Source organism: Falco rusticolus, chromosome 12, assembly GCF_015220075.1.
Source record: "Falco rusticolus isolate bFalRus1 chromosome 12, bFalRus1.pri, whole genome shotgun sequence".
NCBI lineage: Eukaryota > Metazoa > Chordata > Aves > Falconiformes > Falconidae > Falco > Falco rusticolus.
Genome location: NC_051198.1, coordinates 17,568,075 through 17,589,344, shown reverse-complemented (window position 1 = coordinate 17,589,344; position 21,270 = coordinate 17,568,075). Strand labels below are relative to the sequence as shown.

At 36.5% G+C, this 21,270-nt stretch overlaps 1 protein-coding gene across 4 annotated transcripts in view; it reads right to left on the bottom strand.

Moving 5' to 3' along the window:
- The window catches only part of SRBD1 (S1 RNA binding domain 1), a 128,440-nt gene that overhangs the window by 84,204 nt on the left and 22,966 nt on the right, over positions 1-21,270 (bottom strand). For all 4 annotated transcript variants that reach the window (XM_037405632.1, XM_037405635.1, XM_037405634.1 and 1 more), the window contains 4 exons: positions 17,957-18,064; positions 12,094-12,251; positions 10,853-10,943; positions 9,684-9,791 (listed from right to left, as the gene is read on the bottom strand). In XM_037405632.1, coding sequence (XP_037261529.1) covers positions 9,684-9,791; positions 10,853-10,943; positions 12,094-12,251; positions 17,957-18,064 — 465 coding nt within the window. The remainder of the gene's footprint in view (positions 1-9,683; positions 9,792-10,852; positions 10,944-12,093; positions 12,252-17,956; positions 18,065-21,270) is intronic.

The following is a 21,270-nucleotide window of genomic DNA, read 5'->3' as shown; positions in this document are numbered from 1 at the left end:
TATTTGAAGACAAAACACCACCCAAATATACAACCAGGTCAGACTGTGCAATAATACTCAGTCTTAGTACCTCACAAATCAGAGGATACATCTTGTATTTATATAATTTTAATCTGGATGCTCTCAGCATTAATCACGATATTTGGATGCTTCCATTTAAATTAACTCCTGACAGTATTCCGCAAGTAATTCCTGCTGGACCTTTTTTTACATAGTGAGGAGGCTAAATAAATGTTTCCTCTCTACTAGTGAAAATTTACCAATTGCCACAGCTATTTCATGTCAATGTCACTTAAAACACACAAACATATGTTTCTGATGTCTCAAGTATGAAGAGGAGACAGTAATATCCCAAACACCACAGGCATCACTTATTTTAGAAAGGCAATATTGACACAAATCACAAGTTAGCATTTTAATGGGTTTAATCTACATTCACTTCTCAGTATCAAAGATTTTGTTAGCATGGAGATACCATGCTACTGTGGAGCCATGCTGTATAATCTCAGGCAATGGGTAAACGCTAGCAGTGTAAAATGGACAGACAGGGGTAATAAGCATCACAACTGCGCGTTTCTGTAATCAGAGTTCTGCAAATGCAAATGAGGGGAGGATTGCCTATGCACAATTTCATGTATTTTAAATATGAAGTTTCTGGGTCCTTAGTTCTTTCTGTAGTTCACAGGCTTCTTCCAATGGGTTCACAAAGGACATGGAAGAAACCAGCCCACTGTCAGAAGGTTTACGGTCTCTGGAATGAATTCTACACTGCCACTAGTGAATTTTTTGATGCTCTGCAAGTCAAAAGTACGTCAAAGATCCATTGTGATTCAGCTTGGTCACCATCTAACCTCTTTTGGCTTCTGTTTGAGCAGGTAACATCCAAATCTGATTACATTCCATCTCTACTACAATGGAAATGGAGGTAATCACACATGCTGTTTAACTTTAAAGCAAACAACAAAAAAAAAAAAACACCCCACCTAAAAATACAGAGACACTGAACCAAACATGCTAGTTTTGGAAGCACTTAAAACAGTGCTGCAGTCTAAGCTTTTCTGGTTTGTTTGAGATCAGGATCAATACCAAGCCTGGAACATTTAAGGCTCATATCATTAAACTTTCACATTCCTAGCTGTGTACAGAGTATGACTCATTTTCTTCACGTGATGTCTTACAGTAACTGACCAAACCCTAACTTTCTAAGCCTTATAAGGAATAGACAGCAATTTAAAACACTCTCTGGCGTTACACGGAACAAGCATACTTCAGCTCACTCCAGCTAGAGAAAAAAAATAATAAAACCCTGTAATATTGGGAAAAGTTTCATAGATGCAGTTGCTGAGAGTCTGGCTCCAACGCTTGTTGTGAGAAGCCATAACATGTCATTAGGTCACATTTTTCAGCTGAAGTCCAAACCTCAGTTTTAAGCTTGGGCTGTACACCATTCACACTCACAAACGATTAGGGGAGGGAACTGTTCTCTTGACGTAGCCTGCATTGAAACGACAAAGAGCTGAAAGCCGTGTGAAGTTCCCATAGACTGTACTTCAGTGCTTCTGCCTAGAGGAAGTACCTTGAAAGTGCCCTGCCTGTTATTCCCTGACTGCACCCTCATTCTTTCTGCACCGCTTCCTCCACCAGCTACCCAGTCTCTCAGGCTTCTTGCATTCCTTAAGCCACCCCGTGACCTTGGCCACCACTCAGACACCTCTGAACAAAAGGCTCCCCACCTTCTCCTGCCAAGTACAAGGCAGCACACGCAGTGCAGACCTGCACGTAACCTGTCAGACACAGATGATGACTTGGAAGTTTTGTCCTTCAGTATCTCTACTAATACTCCAAACGTCATGTAAGTGATGCAACAGCCACCGTGAAAAAGGGTGGTTTGGGGACCCTTCAGCAAAAGAAGGTCAGACCGAATAAGAACACCAATTCTGGCCAAGTGGGCATGTTATAATATTGCCTTATGTTACGTTCATTCTGCTAAAGGTATTCCTGGAAATCTTTCCTTGAAATTAAACAGATAAGAACCTTGTGGTGTCAACCAAATGGCACAGAAAAACTTTCAAGGTTGTAACCACGTTAAACAGTGACCTGAATCCTTTCAGTCTGAAATAAAAAGCTTATTTTTAACCTGTACAGTACCCCATCCCCTCAAAAATATCAGACACTCACATGAACTACTTCTGTTTCACTGTAGCAATCTAGCAAATTTAATATCTGGTCATCTCTTTTTCTTTAAATCTATTAAATCCTTCCTTATTTCTGAGCTCTGAAAGTAGCCTTAACAAGGGACTTTAGGCCAGAATAATTTTCATTGTCATCATAGAAAGTTCTTAAGAAGGGAGATTGCATTTGAAAGACTGACCAGCACACAATGTTAAGTGATAAAAATAGTGTTTTAAAGACTTCTACTACTGAGCCAAACACAGCCCACAACTATAATTCCCTAACTGGAAGCATAGTAGTATAGCAGTTCTATGCTGAACATTAAAATCGCTGCTACAAATATTTGGTAAAAATCTGACTTTGTTTTAAGTGAGCTTTAGGAACAAAACACCCAGTTGTTGCTCTATGAATACACCCCATGAAATACACATTCCAAAACTGCTTCCAGGGGACCTGATGGGCACAGACTGTGCAGAAACAGTAGCACTTGCTCATTGCTCATCCTTTGTCTGTCTCCACCTTTTACCTATCCAACATGTCCTTCTTTTGTGTTTGTAAATATTTTTGGATGGCTCCCTTTCTTCACCTGACTTCTGTTGTACTGCAATACCACATCTCTTCTAGCTGATTATCTTAAATAAAAAAAAAAAAGTGGGCTTTTTTTTATCTGAAAATAACAAAGTTCTAAAAGAAAACAGCCTGTGTACAAATTACTGCTCAGCAGGGAACATAAAATACAACTGAAAATAGAGAAGTAATACTCAATCCTAAATATAAAAAAATTACTTTTCTGTTAAAAAACAAAAGGGGAATGGTACAGGAATTATTGTGATCAATTTCTCAAATTTATTATCTGATTGATGGAAGTGTATTTGAGATCAGTATATTTCCAATTGAAGAGCGTGCAAAGTTGCCCTTAAACAACTTACCACATGCTTAACGGCTTTGCATCCTAAACTCTTCCCTAATTATACAGAAGTGATTTTTTTTTTTTTTTTTTTTTGCTTGTCTGTTTAGTATCCTTTAAAGGTCTGGAAAGATTTACATACTGAGAATACATAACTTTTAAAATCAGTGCTTGACATTACTGCTACTATGATTTTCTTTTAGAAAGAGAAAACATAGAAAGGAAGTTACATGAATAGCTTTCCTCTCTCCCCCAAGACTGTTTTCCCATAGATTGCTCTGGATGCAAGTCAAACTACATGTCCTAGTGTTCTGGAAAAATGAACTTTTTTCTCAAGATTCAGCTTTCTTTCGCTAGTTAAATTTACTTCCTGACCCCCTGCCTTCATATTGCTGAAGTCTAGACTCCACATACATTTTACTTTTTCTGAACTTAAAGGAATTAATCTCTAACTACAGTGACATACTCAAATAGTTCCTGTTCTTATCTTAAAAACCTGTGAGTTATTTCTCTGAAATAGAATTCAAAGATGGCTCCATAATCATGTCAAGTGTATCGCTTATAAATTTTGTTTTAAAAAGTTTCAAATTCATGCTACACAAGTCAGAAATTATCACCTATTTCACTTGTCCCACTGTAACTTCACTTACCCATTTCTCCTCTTCTGCTCAGAAAAACACACCTAGAGATGATACCGGTGTCTACACTAAACTTTTAAAACAAGCAACAGTGCAGGGGCAGAGGGGAATCTTTACTTTCTTGGACTGCTTCAAAATCTAAGATTTTCTGAATCTTCTGAATTTCGTCTTTTGAATCAGCTCAATGTAGGATACCAGTCTGTGGATGCACAAGGAACAAACATTTGATGCCATTTTAAATGCGACACTTTTAACAGCCCATGTTGTGCTTATCAATAGACTATCTAAACTTAAGAATAATCAAGAATAGCAGGAAGAAGTCTCTATGCAGAGCGAGGTTCCAATTTACAGGACTGACTCATGTAAATATAAATATACAGAAAGTGATTTTTCACTTGAAGTGTGCATGATCACGAGTTCTTACTCAGCTATGGCAAATAATCACAACAGAAAACAAATTCTAAGTGACAGAAGACATTTTGGCTGTAAATCACTACATAATTCAAAATGTTTTTAATTGACTATGACCTCTTCATGCACATTGTAAACCTGTTTGCTCCTCAGATTATTTCTTCATTGTTTAGGACTTCTCATGACTCCACTAGAGATTGAAAGAGATGAAAGCAGAACAAAGGTTCTTCAGTGCACATATTGGACGTGTGCATTGTTTCTGCCCTGTATGTATTCCTTTTTGCCAGAACTTTCCAAATTCCTTTATACCTTCTGTGTCAGACATCTAATGACCTAAGGTGTGTAGGTGTGCATACATAAATGTGTCGTCAATGGAGTTATATAGCTTAAACAGACAAAAATAACAGCTTAAAGAAAATATAATAAAAAAGAAATAGGAATAAAGTTTCCCATAACCCTACCCCCTTTGTACTCTCAAGAGACTTGAAACAACTGCATTAATGCAGCAAGCAATAGCTTGTAAAAGGATGCAAACCAGCTGAAACATTTGACAGACAGTGTTAAATACCAGAGGATTCATATCAACCACTTTATTTGAAAAGGTGCTTTGATGTTGGCTATCTTTCATGTACCTCTTTCATGGCACATTAATAAGGAAAACTGAGATGGGGTAAATTAAGTCCCAAGGTCATATCTAGAGTTACAGCACTGTGGGTACCTGATGAAATACGGATTAATGCTGCATGAGCACTGAATAAATAAAACCACTTCTGTTAACCACTCAAACAAGTTTTACAAGTAGTTCTGAACTTTATTCAGCAACTAGACTTCAGACATCTTAATCCCCCCACACTGCTTTGAAACCTAATTATCATAATGTGAACCCGAATGTTAGGTCCCTTTCAAACTGCGAGTGCTATGAAGCAGAAAAGTAATGGGAATTAAGCTAGTGTAACATTAGAAATGTAGAGGCATGGAACTTGAAAGTGGTATTTGTTAAAGCTGAGCGAGTATAATGTAGATATTCAACAACATAAAACACACATTTAAATTGAAAAGGATATTTAAAGCATGTGCAGACACCTATAAAATACAAGCGGACCTAAATTCCTGTAGAACAAATATTTCCAAATCAATTTCTTGCCACCAAGGTCCAACTTCAAAAGGTATTAAACAGTCCTATTCTACCTTAGCAGAACATTTCCAAGTATTCTAAAGCAGACAATTTAAACATTAAAAGAAAACTCAAAGAAAAATTTAAGACATTACGTTACAGACTTTCCCTATTTGTCACAGTACAGAAGTGCTTGAACTTAAGCAGCAGTAAATTATTAATTATGTTGCTTATAAAGTCTCAAGAGCAAGAAAAGGTTTTGCTGAAAGTGGCAGAAAAGGATTTTGTATCAAGTTTTTAAGCAAGTATAAGAGATATTAAACACCGAGACACCTAAAAAACAGCAACAAAAAAAATACGCTTGCCTGTCTGCATTCTTTACTGGTTGTTAAAAACAATTAACAATTCATGACACCTATTAAACTTTTTTTTAAATATGAGCTGGAATACTTTATTCTGAGTGTGCATTAATGTAACAATCAGACCAGTAAGAATGTCTGTATTGTGACAATGAAACCACTGAGGCTGAAAGAAAAATTAAAATTGTGACTTTATCTTTCCAAATATGAGGATTGAGCTGTCCTGCTCTAGCATAGTTCACCTGTCATTCAGATAGGTTTCATTTCCAAGATGCCTACAACTGACAGCAATCAAAGAAAAACAATTGCAGTGATCGAAATGTGGAATGAGACTCCTGAAATATTTTTTCAAGGTTTTCATTTGATCCAAAAAGGCCAATGAAATCCTACAAGTTCATCTTCTGTCATGTTAATGTTGAACACACTGTTGTTTCATTTACATTTCTGGTCTTGTTAAAACAAATACACTTATCTAAAACAGAACATCTGTTTTGGTTATAATACAATGTATCTTTGGCAAGAACTCACAATGGAACTAACATAAATAATCAAGAATATTTATTGAACCTTGTAACAAAAACTGATTTGTAACAAAAAACCTGAAGACTAGATACGACTGTCTCTGGGCTCTAGTCCAGTCCTAATCTAAGTCAATAAACACGGCTCTAAAAGGGAAACTATATTCAAAAAGAGAGGAAAAGAAAAAAAAAAAAAAGTCAGTCCTGCAGTTATTTAGGTTGGATGTAGGTATCTGAAAGCACATTTGTTACAAAAACAGTGAAAAATATTTGCCTCAAACAAAAAACTGTCAAACTGAGCCCAGACACATTTCAAGCCACACGAAAAAATCATGCCACATGCCTCCTCTGCTACTACTGTCTTCACCGATATGTCTTATCTTTGGAAAACTTTAGTAAAACTGTATGTTGTTTGCACTTGCTATTGGTGAGGATTGTTCCTTTAATTGCTTGATTTTCATATATGTATCAGCATTGAAAAAGACAACGCAGTCATCAAAATATTGTAATGTTTTTGAGGGAAAATGAAATGAAGAAAATAAAGAATATTATTTTGGAAGTCTCTTTTCATACTGATTTTACTTATTTTAAAGTGAGAATCCGTTAATTTGGTTCTTGCCACACAACTAAAAAAAAAAATAAATGGTGAAATGGTGGTCCTATTTAAGTCTGTAGATCAGTGCTGTGTAGTCCAGTGCTGACTAGAGTCATATACTAAAGCCCAGGAATACCTTCATGCACAATTCTGAAATTATTGTACAGGACTTCAGTAACAGAGAGACTATTTCAGCACACTTCAGCATGTACTGCACATACATGCAACCAATTAAGTGTTCAGCTGGTTATTATAATTAACCTTCATTAGAGTGCATACCTGTCCAGATTATTTCTGCATGTATCAACCTTCCTTCCCAAAGTACAGACTATTAATGTCTCAATTCCCTGGAAATGCATGATCCAAGTTCCATATGATGAACCGGACAAGAAAGTATGAACAGATTTTTTTTTTTTTTTATAAAGATTTCTGTTTCTGTTCTCCACTTTTAAGAAAAAAAAATAAGTAGTGTCATGTTACAAGCTTTATTTGCCAAGGAAGCTGAAGTCTGTAGTACTTCTCTATCAGCCACCTTGCTGAATGACCACTTAAGTTGATTGGGATTTTGGTTTTACAGCACTATAAAACAATCCATCCTCATCTGCCAAGCCACTTGACATTTGGACTCCTTTAAGGAAAAAGATTGTAAATGCAAATACTACTGGTGATTTTCTGAAACTTGCACACAGCAACGAACTGAGCACTGTTTTGCTGGGCAAGGTTTTCCACCTTCGTGCAGCTCAGTGCATCACTGCAAGAAGCTGAATGCTTAGAAAATGGTACCATGTTAGATGCAACTGACTCATTCTGTTACAGTTTAAGTACTGGAGAGTTTTTCTTTTGTTCTGAGTTTTTTTGTTTGGTTTGGGTTTTATTTGGGGGTTTTGTTTTGTTTTGTTTTTTCCCCCTGCATTTCAAACACTAAATTGATTTTTAAACCCATTTTTTATACAGTAAATCCATTAAATGCAACCTGCTGAAGCAAATCTTTAAAAATTAACTGTTCCAACATTACTTAAATTGTTTCTTAGATATTTCAACAGAAAATCTATTTAAAGATCACTTAATTCAAAAGCATACAGTGGGTTTCCACAGAACTGATTATAGATCTGTATTCAGTCTATATATAAACAAAGCTCTCATTTTCCTCTATCAAGAGAAAAGAACATAATCAAGGGAAGACTCTACATGGAAACAGAAGTTTTTTGTGATCTGAGAGCACATGCTCTGGGGGATGTTTTTTTAATTAAAAAAATTTAAAACATAAAAAAGAGGATGAGCAGAGCACACGCTTCCAAATCACCTTTCATAGTTCCCCTCAAAAGGTATAGCAGTTCTCACAATGTATGCCTACTGTCACCTATTACTCAAACAGTAATTCTGTACTAATTGCTCCTCATTTACCATGTATCACTTACATTTTTGAACTCAGACTGACATAAATACCAGGCATCTCATTGGATTATCGGAAGTGAGGGGTGGATGACTGGACTCGTCATTCCCTTCTGTTACTAAGAAATACCAAGTAGATTAAGAAAAAAAGCTTTCTGGAGCTAGAAAGCAAACAGAATAGCTACCCTGCAGGATTTAGCAGCATAGCTGGGAAACCCCAGCACTGGATAATGCACTTAGGTGCACATAAAACCAGTTTAGCAGAAAGAGCAACATGGGAACCCCAATCTTTAAGAAACTCTTGTTAGGACTGTCAAAATGTGAAGAGACACACAAGAACGGCAAGCCCAGCTTCATACATAAACGCACAAACATACAGCAGTCTACAAAGTTCACCACCATCAAATGTCACCTATAGCATGCAGTACAAAAAAATATCATTTTTATAATTTTTATTTTAATATGCAGTACCTCAGTATTCCGCATACCAATTCTGAAGTAGGGACTAGCTCTTTACCATATATGAGCACAGCACAATAAAAATATTAACAATTACATATACCGAAAGTAAAAATGCTTTTGATAATGTTAATTTTCACTTCCAGGAATTAATCTGGCAGGCTAGACAAATGCATTTATATATTCAACCTACAAATACCACAACAAGTTTCAGAAAAAGTGAAAGGTTAAAAAAATTATCTGTCACTGCTAGAAAAAACAACCAAGTTGATAAGCTGACTTCTGCCTTAGAGTATTTATAGTAAATCCTATTTCACAAGAGCTTTTGTCTGTTTCAAGAACTTGGTAGCTCTACTGGCCCCAAAAAAATCAATACTGATAATTATGTTGCAAATTCTATAATACTGAACTATAAATATGGAGAAAATATTAAAGCAAAAGAGGAAAATGCAGTGAGAAAACCATCCTGCACAGTATTATAGAAATACATTTTTCTGGGTAAACTAACCAGTTATTTACATTTTATAGCATATGATCAATAAATGAACTCACTATTACTCTTTCAGACAAAAGTGCTTATGTCAACATAACAGATTTTTAAACTATATGAAGTGAACGACAGTGAAATTAAACATTTGCCAAAAAACACAAAGAAGATAAATACCTTCACTAGTTCTGCTAGGTATTAACAAGATACTTATTTCCAGACCATTTAATACCCATAGGATAAGCAAGGATTCCATACTGTAGTTGGAAAACACAAGCTTTACCATTTGCATTTAAATCTCATTTATCAAGAAATAAACACACAACGTCAAACAGGTTCTTGGCTGTTTGAGCTGCTATTCTCGCATACTTGGTTACAATGATAATAGCAACAGATTGAACCTCAGGAAGAGAAAATAAAATGCATCAGTGAGCCTCTCTTACTGACTCAGGAGAGCTACTCTCATGCTCCAAAGAGCTACAGCCACTTTCCTTTGGCTAGAAGGATGGGTCAAGCTTGACTCAAAGACAAGGCAACAAAAAGAAATACTTCAAAAAATTACATTTAAAACTACCTGTTGAGTTAAAATATGATGAACCAATGAATATCCCAGCAAGCAAAGTGGTCTTACCAGTAAACAACATCCAGTGGTGCAAAATATTTCTTCATAATTAAGTCAGCAAAGTAAGCTTCTGTTTCCCTGCAGGCCGTGCCATTGCCAATCACAACAGTGCTACAGCTTCGCACAGGATAAAAAATAATGAACAATTATGCTCTTTTAGACTTTTTCATGTATTGCATTCAATCCACAACAACGATGAAATATATCTTATTTTACATAACACAAGGCTTGGATTTAAAGAGAACATACTCCTAGTAATATCACATTGTGTTTAACAGGTTTTCAATGTCACAGTTCAAGAGATGAGTCAACGTTTTCACTCATTTGTAATGGAACCGAACAGTGGTAATATCTGCAGAAAACCCAAAAATGATGCTTTGTAAAATAAATGTAATGTTATTTACAGTTCTCAAACCCTTTCATCTCCTATTTCCCTCATCTGTTATGGGTCATGAAAAAGGGCAGAAGCCCAAGCAATCAGAATCTTAATTCCTTAATGGGAACATCAGTTTGCAACAGCTTGCAAGGTCATTGCCTCTGACTGCCCCCACCACAGTCAGCCAGCCATCAAATCACCTTGTTTAAAGCCAGTCTAATGCTTGAAGACAAACTGGACTGTATGCTGTGGCAGTTCAGTGGCTGACTCAGTAGACCAGATGTCTGTCCACAGGGGATCCCAAAATAGTTGGGTACAATAACCTTTTAATCATGCTGCCCCTATTTGCAGGTCTGTCTGGAGATCTACCTGAGCAGGATTTCCTTTGCTTAATAGAACTCTTCCAAAAACTAAACGCGGCTTTTGGAACAGGGAAAGATCGATGAGTGGTTTGGGGGTTGTGGCAGGGGGAGGTAGGAAGCGTAAGGCTAAACTTATTCCTTAGCTAAATGTTAATTTCTATTCCTAAAAATAAATGGATTGACAGAGCTTTATAGGGATACATTCATAGCATGCAGCCTTAGTCATAGCCATGGCTTGATTTCACATTTCTAACATACACATAGTGTAAAAGCATGAACATAAGACTAAAAGAAAAATAAGCTCCAAACTACATAAAAAAAGAATATTTTCAGTTAAATCAGTAGAATTCTTGTTCTACGCAAAAGAAAGTATTTGTATAGTGAAGATTTTCATTATGTTTGGTACAAAAGGGTAATAAATGGTAGTTTTTTTAGCATACTTGAACTGTAGCAGAAGCCTCTTTATCTTCTCAGCTTCACAAAATCCTTGACCAGAATGCAAGTAAACGACATCGGTATGGAGTATCTGACCTAGAATAATGAGAAGCAAACCCATCTGATAAAAAACACAAAGATCAGAAAACTATATCCCGCAAAATTACTAAAGTTAATTTTATGATTCACAAAGAAAGTTTCTTAATAAGACATATTTCCCTTTATCAAATTAGAAGAAATTTCTGGTGGGCAAAGGACAAAAATGCTTTGACTGCTGAAGTAAAATGTGTTGATATATTTTCTAGTTTCCTGGGTACATATCTACAGGACAAATAATGAGCATCTAGTCATATTAGGCAAATAAACTCTATTACATTATGAAAAACAGCAATCCACTGCAAAAGATTTATTGCTCTAGTCTAGTAGATTTTACAGATCCAGTAAAGAGAGATGAAAATTAGGAATGCAGTCTCAGGACTTCCAGTCCAGGAGCAATAAAACTCCAATGCCATCATCTCATCTATGACATTTGGAAACCACTGTATTAACTGGCAGCGATAGCTCATGGTGCAATGCAAGCTAATAACCATTTACCTTACCTTTATTGCCATTTTAATATGTGTCAAGAACACACCTTTCCTTATGCCCACCCTGCGTGGACATATTCTCAGACAAAAGAGCAATAAAATAAAAGGAAAACAAACTATTGTTGCATGGGCCTAAACAGGTAGGTATCCCCAGATCAGACTAAGATGTTCTTTATCTAAAATCTTAATTTAAAAGTTCTGCAAATACAATGTTTCTGACTTCTCACATTAACACACACCATACTAAACCAAAAAAACTGATAAAGTGTCCAGAAGTTCAAGATATTACACATTAAAAAAAAAAAAAAAGCCAAGTTATTAAAAGTATTTCAATTCAAATTCTTTGTTAAACAATAAAAACACCAGGTGTTCTCTTTGGTGACTACTGAGAGGCACAATTATTTGAGCCTCTATTCAAGAAGGCAGAAGGGATTTTAAATTCTATTTTACAGAGGAGTAATAACACCAAAGGAGACAGTGGAATCCAGGTGCCAGAAACTTAACCTTAAGCCTGGAGAAAGGAATTTGCACGACAATGTGTGGAAAACACTAGAAGCTTAACAAAAGAAATCCATTTTATAAAAAAGCAGGTTTTGAAACTATCCTTTCCTCTAAATTTTTTATCAGTCCTTTCAAAAATATTTGGAATCGAAACTTACTGGTTGGTGAAATAATTGCCAACTTGCAGCCATGTTTGTAGCCAGGATCTACTCCCATCAAAGTACGGCCCCTCACAGGGCTGGTCAGAAGCAACTGCCGCAGATTTCTGCCAAACATCATCACAGACTCTTTCTCTGCATCAGATGTCAACTTTGATCTTAGAAGGATGAAAGCAAATAACATTTTCCCCTCAGTTTTCAAACGCACTTTGTAATTGTTCCAAAGTTGTACGGCTTTTTCCAGTCATGTTTTCATTATCTTTAATTAGTATTACACTCCCAATCATGTTTTTGACCCTTTTTAAAAAAGGATCATCTAAATGATCATCTCATTCTGGCTCTAAGAAAGTAAATCAGCATAAAGAGTATAATAGAAACATCTACAAGAATGTACACATACTAACATACAAACATCATTATTTTGAGCAAAGAACACCTTCCCATCAAAGCAGATACTTAATTGCAAAGAAAAGTGGATTTGAAGAAGGCACGGACTGAATTTATCACAACTTCCCACTTATGAAGAATCACTGTCAGCTGGGAGGTACTTGAGAGAAACTGGAAGGGCCGATCCAATTCATTGCCAACACACCATGATTCATGAAGCATTTCATTTCATCTATGAATTACATTATTTAACAGTCGTCACTCTGTCAACTTGAGGTCTTTCTAGGAGGGTATTCTGCTTCCTTAGAACCAAACTAGTAAGCTGATGGGGCCATGACGTTCCCTACCTTTCTTTTCAATGTTCTTCAATAGAAAGAAGTGAGTTAGTGCAACAAGGATTGACTTCGATGACTTTAAGCAAGAACACTTACTGTAGAGTGTTATGAGAAACACATCGGCCTTGTTGAATGAAGGTGTACAAGACGCATGATGTCTTACTTGTCAGATGTAGCAAGTAAGACATCGACTGATAAGGACAAGTATTTTTGTCATGGTATGGCATCTTATATGAAAAACACAAAATTGAAAAGGTAACGGGGACACAAATATTCATCACCTACCTGATTTTTCTCTTTTCTTTTGCAGGTACTCATTGCCATTTTCAGCTGCATTACATTGTCAATAACGATAATAATTAGGCTAGCAAAAGCAATCCAGTAAAGCCTTCATGTAACTTAAAGGTTATTCTCCTTTTCCTTTTACCCATCATGGAAAAAAGTAAGATCTGGATTTATTTTTACAGAAGAAAAAAACCCTGTATTCCAGTTAACTAACCCTATATAAGAACAGGGTGGGGGAAATTACTCCAGTTGTTTAGGTCAATCAGTGTGTGACACAAGCAGGCTACACACAGTTCAAGGACAACCCTCATGAGGGCTACTTGACATGACGAGATACGAAGCTGTTCTGAGCAATTTTCAGATGTGGAGGAACTTAAGAGTCTGATTTGAATTTGCCCAGGATCCAAACAAAACAACCAGTTCAGCCCTGTCTCATCCCAGCGTGGTACAGAAAGAGCTGTTAAGACCTCATAATCTCTCATTTGTAAAGCAACCTAGACAAGAGATCTAGATTCTCTTTCAAACGTCACTGATTTAACATTTTCTAAGGAAGTCTTCAATAGCAAAAGGCTCCCTTAATATCCCTGTGCTTTTTGATTGTGTATCACATGTGCCAAATTAACACAGACATAATTTAAAGTGAGATGGTGAAGGGTATATGTGCATTCCAAGACTCCTTAGCAATTCAAATGTGCCCTCACCGCCAAAGGGCAGCCACTGTGTATGGCCATCACTAAAAAGAATAACATGGGAATGGCTGCCCTAGTTCAGGTAAGTGGTCCCTTTATCCCAGTATCCTGTCTCCAAGGTGGCTATAAGCAGCTGATACAGCAGCACTAGTATACCTGTCCCATAATCATATCTTAGCCTCCAACTATTGCCAGCTCAGAGTATTTCCTGAGCTTGACAAGATTTGTCTCCTCGGTAGCCTGTAACAGATCTCTTGTCTACACTACCCAGCCTCCTACTGAACCCATGCACATTTCTTGTATCCACAGAGTCTGTTGGCAGCGAGTTCTGCAGGTCCATCACAAACTGTACAAAGTTGCCACCTTTTCATTGGAAGCTGAGTCTTTTTAATTGCTATGCTCCTCTAGGTCTTACACTGGAAGAGAGTAAAAATTTATCTCTAGAAACACTGTGCAACGCTTGATATGCCATTCACCTCTAAGCCCTCTCTTTTCCAAGCTGAAGAGTCATAGCATAGTCAATCCTTGTTCATGCAAATTATGTCATACCTTGTTCCCCTTCACTGGACCTTTTCCAGTTCTAATGAGCCCTTTTACTAACTCACTACCACCACGAGGTGAGGGGACCAAAATGGCCAATAATATTCCAAATATGGGCCAACTAAATCAATGATTCTGTTTTGTCTTTATTCCTTAAACAAACAATCTTATCTTTTGAGCACTTAACATTTATGTGGAGCTACCTTCTACTGTACCAAAGCATCTTTCTTGTGTCAGGATAGGTCAGAGCTCAAAATTTTCTTTATGAAAAGATAGTTACTCCCCCTCGCAAGCATCATTTTATGCTCGTCTCCACTGAATTTCAGTTGCAATTTCATTTCCTGATCATCCTTCTGCCATTCGTAAGAAATTAAACAAAAATAGCCTAAACCACAGAATTAACTTCCAGGGAGAGTCCAGGGACAGAACAATTTGATGCCGCTTCTGAGAAAGTGGAGAAAACAAAGGATATACCTAAGCCTCACTGCCATATGAATCTTCTACATACACACACAACAGAGATTCAACCAATCATATGTGCATGCAAATGAAGTTCAGAAGTGGACTGTAAACAAAGGAAGATGAATTCTCTTAGACTGGAGGCTTTGCACAGATACAAGCCGAATCCCATCTTTCCTTCTACCCCAGAGATACGGGGTCCCTATTGCCCACAAGTCCGAGAGTCCTCCCACACTGCAAATTCACATTGGTCCACCTGTGAAGGGAGACTTGCACAGAAATTAAAATTTCCCCTAAATACATGCTATTAGTTATGTGCACCTTATGGAAATCATGTTTAAAATTGGCATGGATATACAGAAACTTTTATAGTAACAGGAAATGTTACTGAAAGTGCCAGGTGCGTAGGGGGAACATAACGTATGTCCTTTCTATTACATAATATCCTGTATTTTTTAATTTCAAATATAGACCTCTCTTCTCTCTCTAACTGTCTCTCACTCAACACTTGTATCAATGACATGATCTACTGTCCCAAGTACTGGCCCTTAATTTCAAGTTTAGGATAGTAACACGATCCTTGAAAAAATATCATGCTACCTCAAACAATCCAGCATCTTTCTCTTTTTCAGTGCACTACTGGCTTCATCCAAATGGCAAGATGCCCAGCTTCATGTTTTTCCAATCTGTGACAATTCTCATTAATAAGGCAGAGATATAAGGCAGAGGCAGATAGCAGTCCTCCTCTCCGAACAAAAAGAATGGTTATTTTGTAAAAAAAACAAACCAACAACAATAAAAAAAGTTGCTACTTTATGAAAAAGTATCTGTTAATTCAGAATTTCAAGCCACTCCCCTTGAAGTATACGAAGCACTCAGACTGTGTATCACTAACAGGTATGTTGTGATAAAAGCAAATAACCTAACCATGACCTACAAACTTCTATATTCAATGTTGTAAGAGTCATTTTTTAAATTGAGATTTATAACTCCCCACTACCATACACAGTCTGAGAGGCAATCCTTTCTGTGGAAAAATATCTGCAAACTAACTTCAGGTGCGAAACACGACATACAGAGGAATGTTTGTGTCCCTAAAGACAGAGGAGAGAAAGCACTCACTTCAAGAAAGCATGGAAAATTAGGAAAGGATTATCCATTAAAAAATATGTCCATGCCACATCACTTGCATCAAATCCTGATGGAATCATTCCATGAGTACTGCAACAAAATAAAATGTATTTCAAAGAGCCAAAACCAACACTGGACATTATTATACCAGATACAAGAAATGATGGTCCCTGACAGAGTGGAAGAAAGGAAATTAAACAATAAATAAGGTAACTGTCTTGCTGGCAAGTTTCATTCTTCTGATCACTAGGAGCACCAGATTTTTTAATACACTCTTGGAAACTTTCTGTTCCAACATTTAATGATAATAAAAAGAAAAGAAAAAAGAACAGTAGGGGCTGGGTTGGAAATATTAATACTAAAAGGAGGTATTGAATACTTTAGCAGCCCTTTGCAAGAGTCCTAAAATCAGCTTCTGGTGTGGGCAGAAAGAGAATAAAAGAAGGATAAGGGTTAAGTGGTCATGGATCAGGAATAACCCTGGCAGGTGCTTTGCATTCCGCTGTATAGGAGATGTTTCAGCTTTTCCTAACCAGACACCACCAAGCATGCAAAATTATCACAGAGTAAAGCATAAGAAAATAGCCACTCAGGAATAAGCAGCAAGCTTTGTTATCCTTTGTATTTATGACTCGTGAGCTACATCTAGGAAGTAGTAGGGAAGGAAGCTTTATTTTTTTGTAAATTAAGAGAACAGAAAACCTTCAGCAACCTACTGCTGCCACAGCCCTCAGTGTTATATACAACACACTGGCCACAATGGTCCTGCGGTAGGAGCCATGAAGCAAAAACACAATAAAAGAGCCTTGAAGGACCCTTACATCAGTTTTCTTTTTTATGATAAAACCAAACCCCACTCCAAAGTAAGTCTTTTTTCTTTATTTTAAAAGAGTTTGATTGTAGAGAAGGCTACGAATGACAACTGCTTTCACAATCACATAACAGAACCCAACAGTTGGACTCACCATCACAAGATGTTCATCATTTTGGCCAAACAGTAAACAGTACCTCCCCTAAAGTAGCTACATGTACTAGGGTCACAAAAAAAAAAAGTGAACTCAGCAGTTTCAAAAATCGATGAAATTCACAGTAGCAAAAAACAGGCTTATAATCAAGAGAGGTGAAGCAACTCCATTTGGACTACCTCAAAACAGGTATTAAAATTTAGGTCACATATCAGAAAGCCTTGCCAGAATCAAACAAGTTATGCTTTGAGGAGCTTCTCTTGAATACAAGAGAAGAATCACACCATCAGTACTGTTAACCATTAGAAGATAACACTTTTAGAATTTTTAACTTACTAATTCATAGACTTTTTAACATATTAATTCATTTAAATTATGTGGTACACTCCCATGAAAATACTCCATTTAATTCATGTTAGTTTGACACTAAGTGTTAAGTTTCCTTCACATTTAGAACAATATTATAGATCTTACAAATGACACTTTGTCTGATGACATCAATACTACAGTATCACCAGAAATAAGTTCACTGACTTCTCTAGAGCCATCACAATACCCACAAAATGGTATCAGACTAATGCTATGACTGATCTGTTCACCACAAAGTACAGATGACAAACATGAGGGACTTCCAATCACAAGTCTTACTTTGCTAGTTTCTTTGAGACAGGTAGAAGAGAAGGAGTCAGAACAATGTCACTGACAGTACTATTCCTGTGACTTGAAGAGATGCTGGGAAAATTTAGTGAACTAGTGGCTTACGTTAATTCAAAGAAAAAGATACAATTGTTATGGTAATGTAGATCTAAACTTACTTTATTAGATAAATGTACAAGCAACAGATATGAAAACATGTAAAATGTGTTCACACAAAGGCCATTTTTCTACTGTAGCCTAAACTAGAGAGGGTCACAAATTAACCAAGACTACATAGTTCATTTCTTCCGTAACCACAAAGGATTAAAAACATGCTGATATTTTCAAATGGATAAAAGACATTCTAATAAAAAAATTGGGGAAGGAATTGTTAAGAAATTGGTAGTATGAAAATACACGTTCATTCCGGGCTTACCTGAATTCTCTACAGAGGAGAGGATATATAAGGCGTTTATATGCATCCTCTACCGAATTTCGTAGTATCCTCATCAATTCTGCTTTTAAAAATTGTTTTGGTCTCCATCTGCAAAAGAATAGAAAAATATTTTAACAACATACACCAAAACTCAGATAAAAAGGGAATTTTCAAAAAAAAGACTTCTACATTGAGTGTAGTGTCCTATAAACTGCAGAATTACTACAATAATGCAGCAATGAAATCATAGCCTCAAATACGAATGAAATGAGAAGTTGCTCATGGCTCTACTATCAGACAAGGCCTATCTTTTTTTTTTTTTTTGTAGGTATTAGAATGCAATCATATCTTATGTTTTAAAGAAAATATAAAAAAAAGTTACTCTTCATTTTGAGAAGTCAAAGCTTACCACAACTGAATGAAGAACTTGGCTCCATATTACCATTAGACTTACATTATTTGTTATTTCTCGACACACTAAAAAAATGACTACATCCTCTATGAGTGTCACTGCAGAGCTACTGACGCAAGGCAACCGTGCCAAGAGCTAAACTAACATTAAACAAACCCAATTCAAATTTCATTTGGAATGCTTTGAGTATCTATATTCAAACTCAAAATGACACCATCAATTTTGCAGCAGTCCTTAAACAACAAAACCCAAACAGTTTGCAAACGATTTTTGTCTTTTACTTCTTGCTAATATATTTGAAGTATAAATAATATTCTGGGAAAAGGGAAAATTAAATAAACAATACCAAACACAAGACTACGTCCCAACTTTCTCCAAGGCAAACTCTTTGGAGCATTCTGGTTTTTTAAGGAGACTGCACAGTGGTCATAGCTGTAACAACGATTACTTTAAATTCTGTCCTAAAATACACCTCAGTTTCAAAGCTCCCCAAAACAGAGATCCCAGATATTTATTCCATTGATCTTTTCGGTTTGGGCAACATTACTTGGGGGTGTGTGTGATGTACTTGAACAAGCACAACTGACTCACTGAGATTGTCCACCCAATGAGAAAGGAGAAAGACGGAGCAAACACAGCCAACTGTATCATAATCAAACAGAAGTAAAGACAGTGAACATTTTCTGTTACAGTCCACCTGTTTTTTATTTCTTTTAAAAATATTGATAACATTCAGATTCTTGTTAGTGTATTTTTTTTACATGCCTGACTCCCTAAATGCAAAGTGAGATACATACATATTTTTTAGTAAGTTTTATAAGTTTTTGTGGTTGCTTGGTTGTTTGGTTTTTTTTTTTAATGCAACATGATAGAATTATGCCACTTGATAATGTGTCCAGGTGCAAGCCTAGGCCAAAAATAGGACTGAATTTTACTTTTGACTTTGTTTACTTGCACTCACTCAAATACTGGGAATCCTAAAGTGCTTGTACCCAGACAGCTTTTCAGTTGTTGAAGGGGATCTACAATTTCCTGAAACAGCTTTTCTAAGTGTCTGTGCATATAATAGTTGAGAAATGTGTGATCGAGTCAACATTGCATTAATACAGACAGACATGGAAGCAGAATTAAGCTTACCATTTAGTTTTACAACATTCAGAGTTGTGAGTCCTTAGCCACATGACCTCATCACTTTGCTAACAGTTTTTGCAAATAGTTCTATTATACTTATTTGTAACTAGAGACTCTTTCCATACCTATATAAAACTGGTAAAGGCTTTAAAGCCTCTTATTGCCATCCAGTTCTATAAACATGAAGTTTTTACAGGTGGCAAGTATGACTACACTCCCCCAGAGAGTATCCTCAGCATAAATATGAATGAATTTGGAAACCTGGCAGCTGTTTCTCCCTCTCTTTATCCATTCAAGCCAGTTCGCAAACCTTTCCCCTGTAAATAGGTTATCACAGCAGATGTTTTTATTACCTGCCTATATAAGTAAAAATTATTTAGACAACATTCTATTAGAAATTGCAACAAATGCAAAAATATCCAAACAATAAGTTCAATCCTAGAAAATACTGCATTTTAATCATTCCAGTATTTCATGAGAAATGAGAAAAATCCACTTCGCTGCAAAAAACAAAGCAAAAGCATGTGTGTATATTTTTAAAGATCATTGCTGCCTAGTTAAACTTCCCTCTAAGAACAGATTTTTCTTGATTATTTAATCAAGAGCTGACTTTTGAAGCCCTTTAAATAAAGCCCTATTTAGAAAAGCCCTGTATAAATATTATCATCTTACTCTACTCTTCAGCTCTCCACGTGTGCATGCTCACAACCAGGACCATACCATAAGCATACGTGGCTTACACTAATGATACACCTCAGAGGGTGAAACTATACATCAACATAATTAACATAGCCCACGTTAAGAACCACTAGTAGTAATTAACAACTATTCCAGGAAAAGCACAGCTAGGCTTTGTTTTCCTTCAAGACATTATATGAAACGTACCAAATTGGTGACCACAGATAAAACATGCCTTTAAGGCCTGTACCATGGCCTTTATACAGAATCAGAGTATTTTGTCTGGAAAAATGGGAAGAAAAATTATCAAACACCAAACTTAATTTTCAAGGTTGCAATTCCACTTTGGAACAAACTCTTGCCCCTTCCCAAGGAGCAACTCTATGTTGTCTTTACACTCAAAGCCAGCTAAGCAGCCCCTCTCCGGTTGTTTCTCATTGATTCTTTTCCTGTGTCCCACTTCACAACCAAGTTTTTGGGACCAGTGCAGCTCTAGGGTTAATGGAGCTAGGTTCACTGTCAAACCACACAGATGCCATGTTCTGGGGGAAAATACAATACACAGGGTGAGGCAGAAGGGTTTTCCTTAGTTCTCAGCACAAACCCAAATTTGAAGAAAATATGGATGCTTCTACAGGATAATAGATATTCTGAACTCGCAAAGAAAATACAGTAAACTTATTCGAGAGCATCTATATAGAGCTCAATGCAAAAATGAAGAACTCTAGTCTTCCAAATCCACTTTGCTTCTCAGACACTTTTAATGCTAAAAGATTTGCCACAGCACACAAAGGTCAGCATATTCGCTACTAATTCAGTAGGCAGTAGATGATATTGTTTTGTTGCTAGAATACTGGGCAAACTCCGTAGCAAGGTGGCATTTCTGGTTCTGCAACCGATTTTAGGTGTGACCTTTAGCAGATTAGTTAATACCTTTGCAAAGCTTTGCAATCCTTGCCTCAAACAAAAGTTCTTAACCTTCTGCTCTCACCAGTAAATCAATACAGTGAAAATAATGCAACTCCCACCCTTGGACAGTGATTTTCAAACTTGCAGGGCAGAATGCACATTTACTATTTATCAGTTTGGTCAC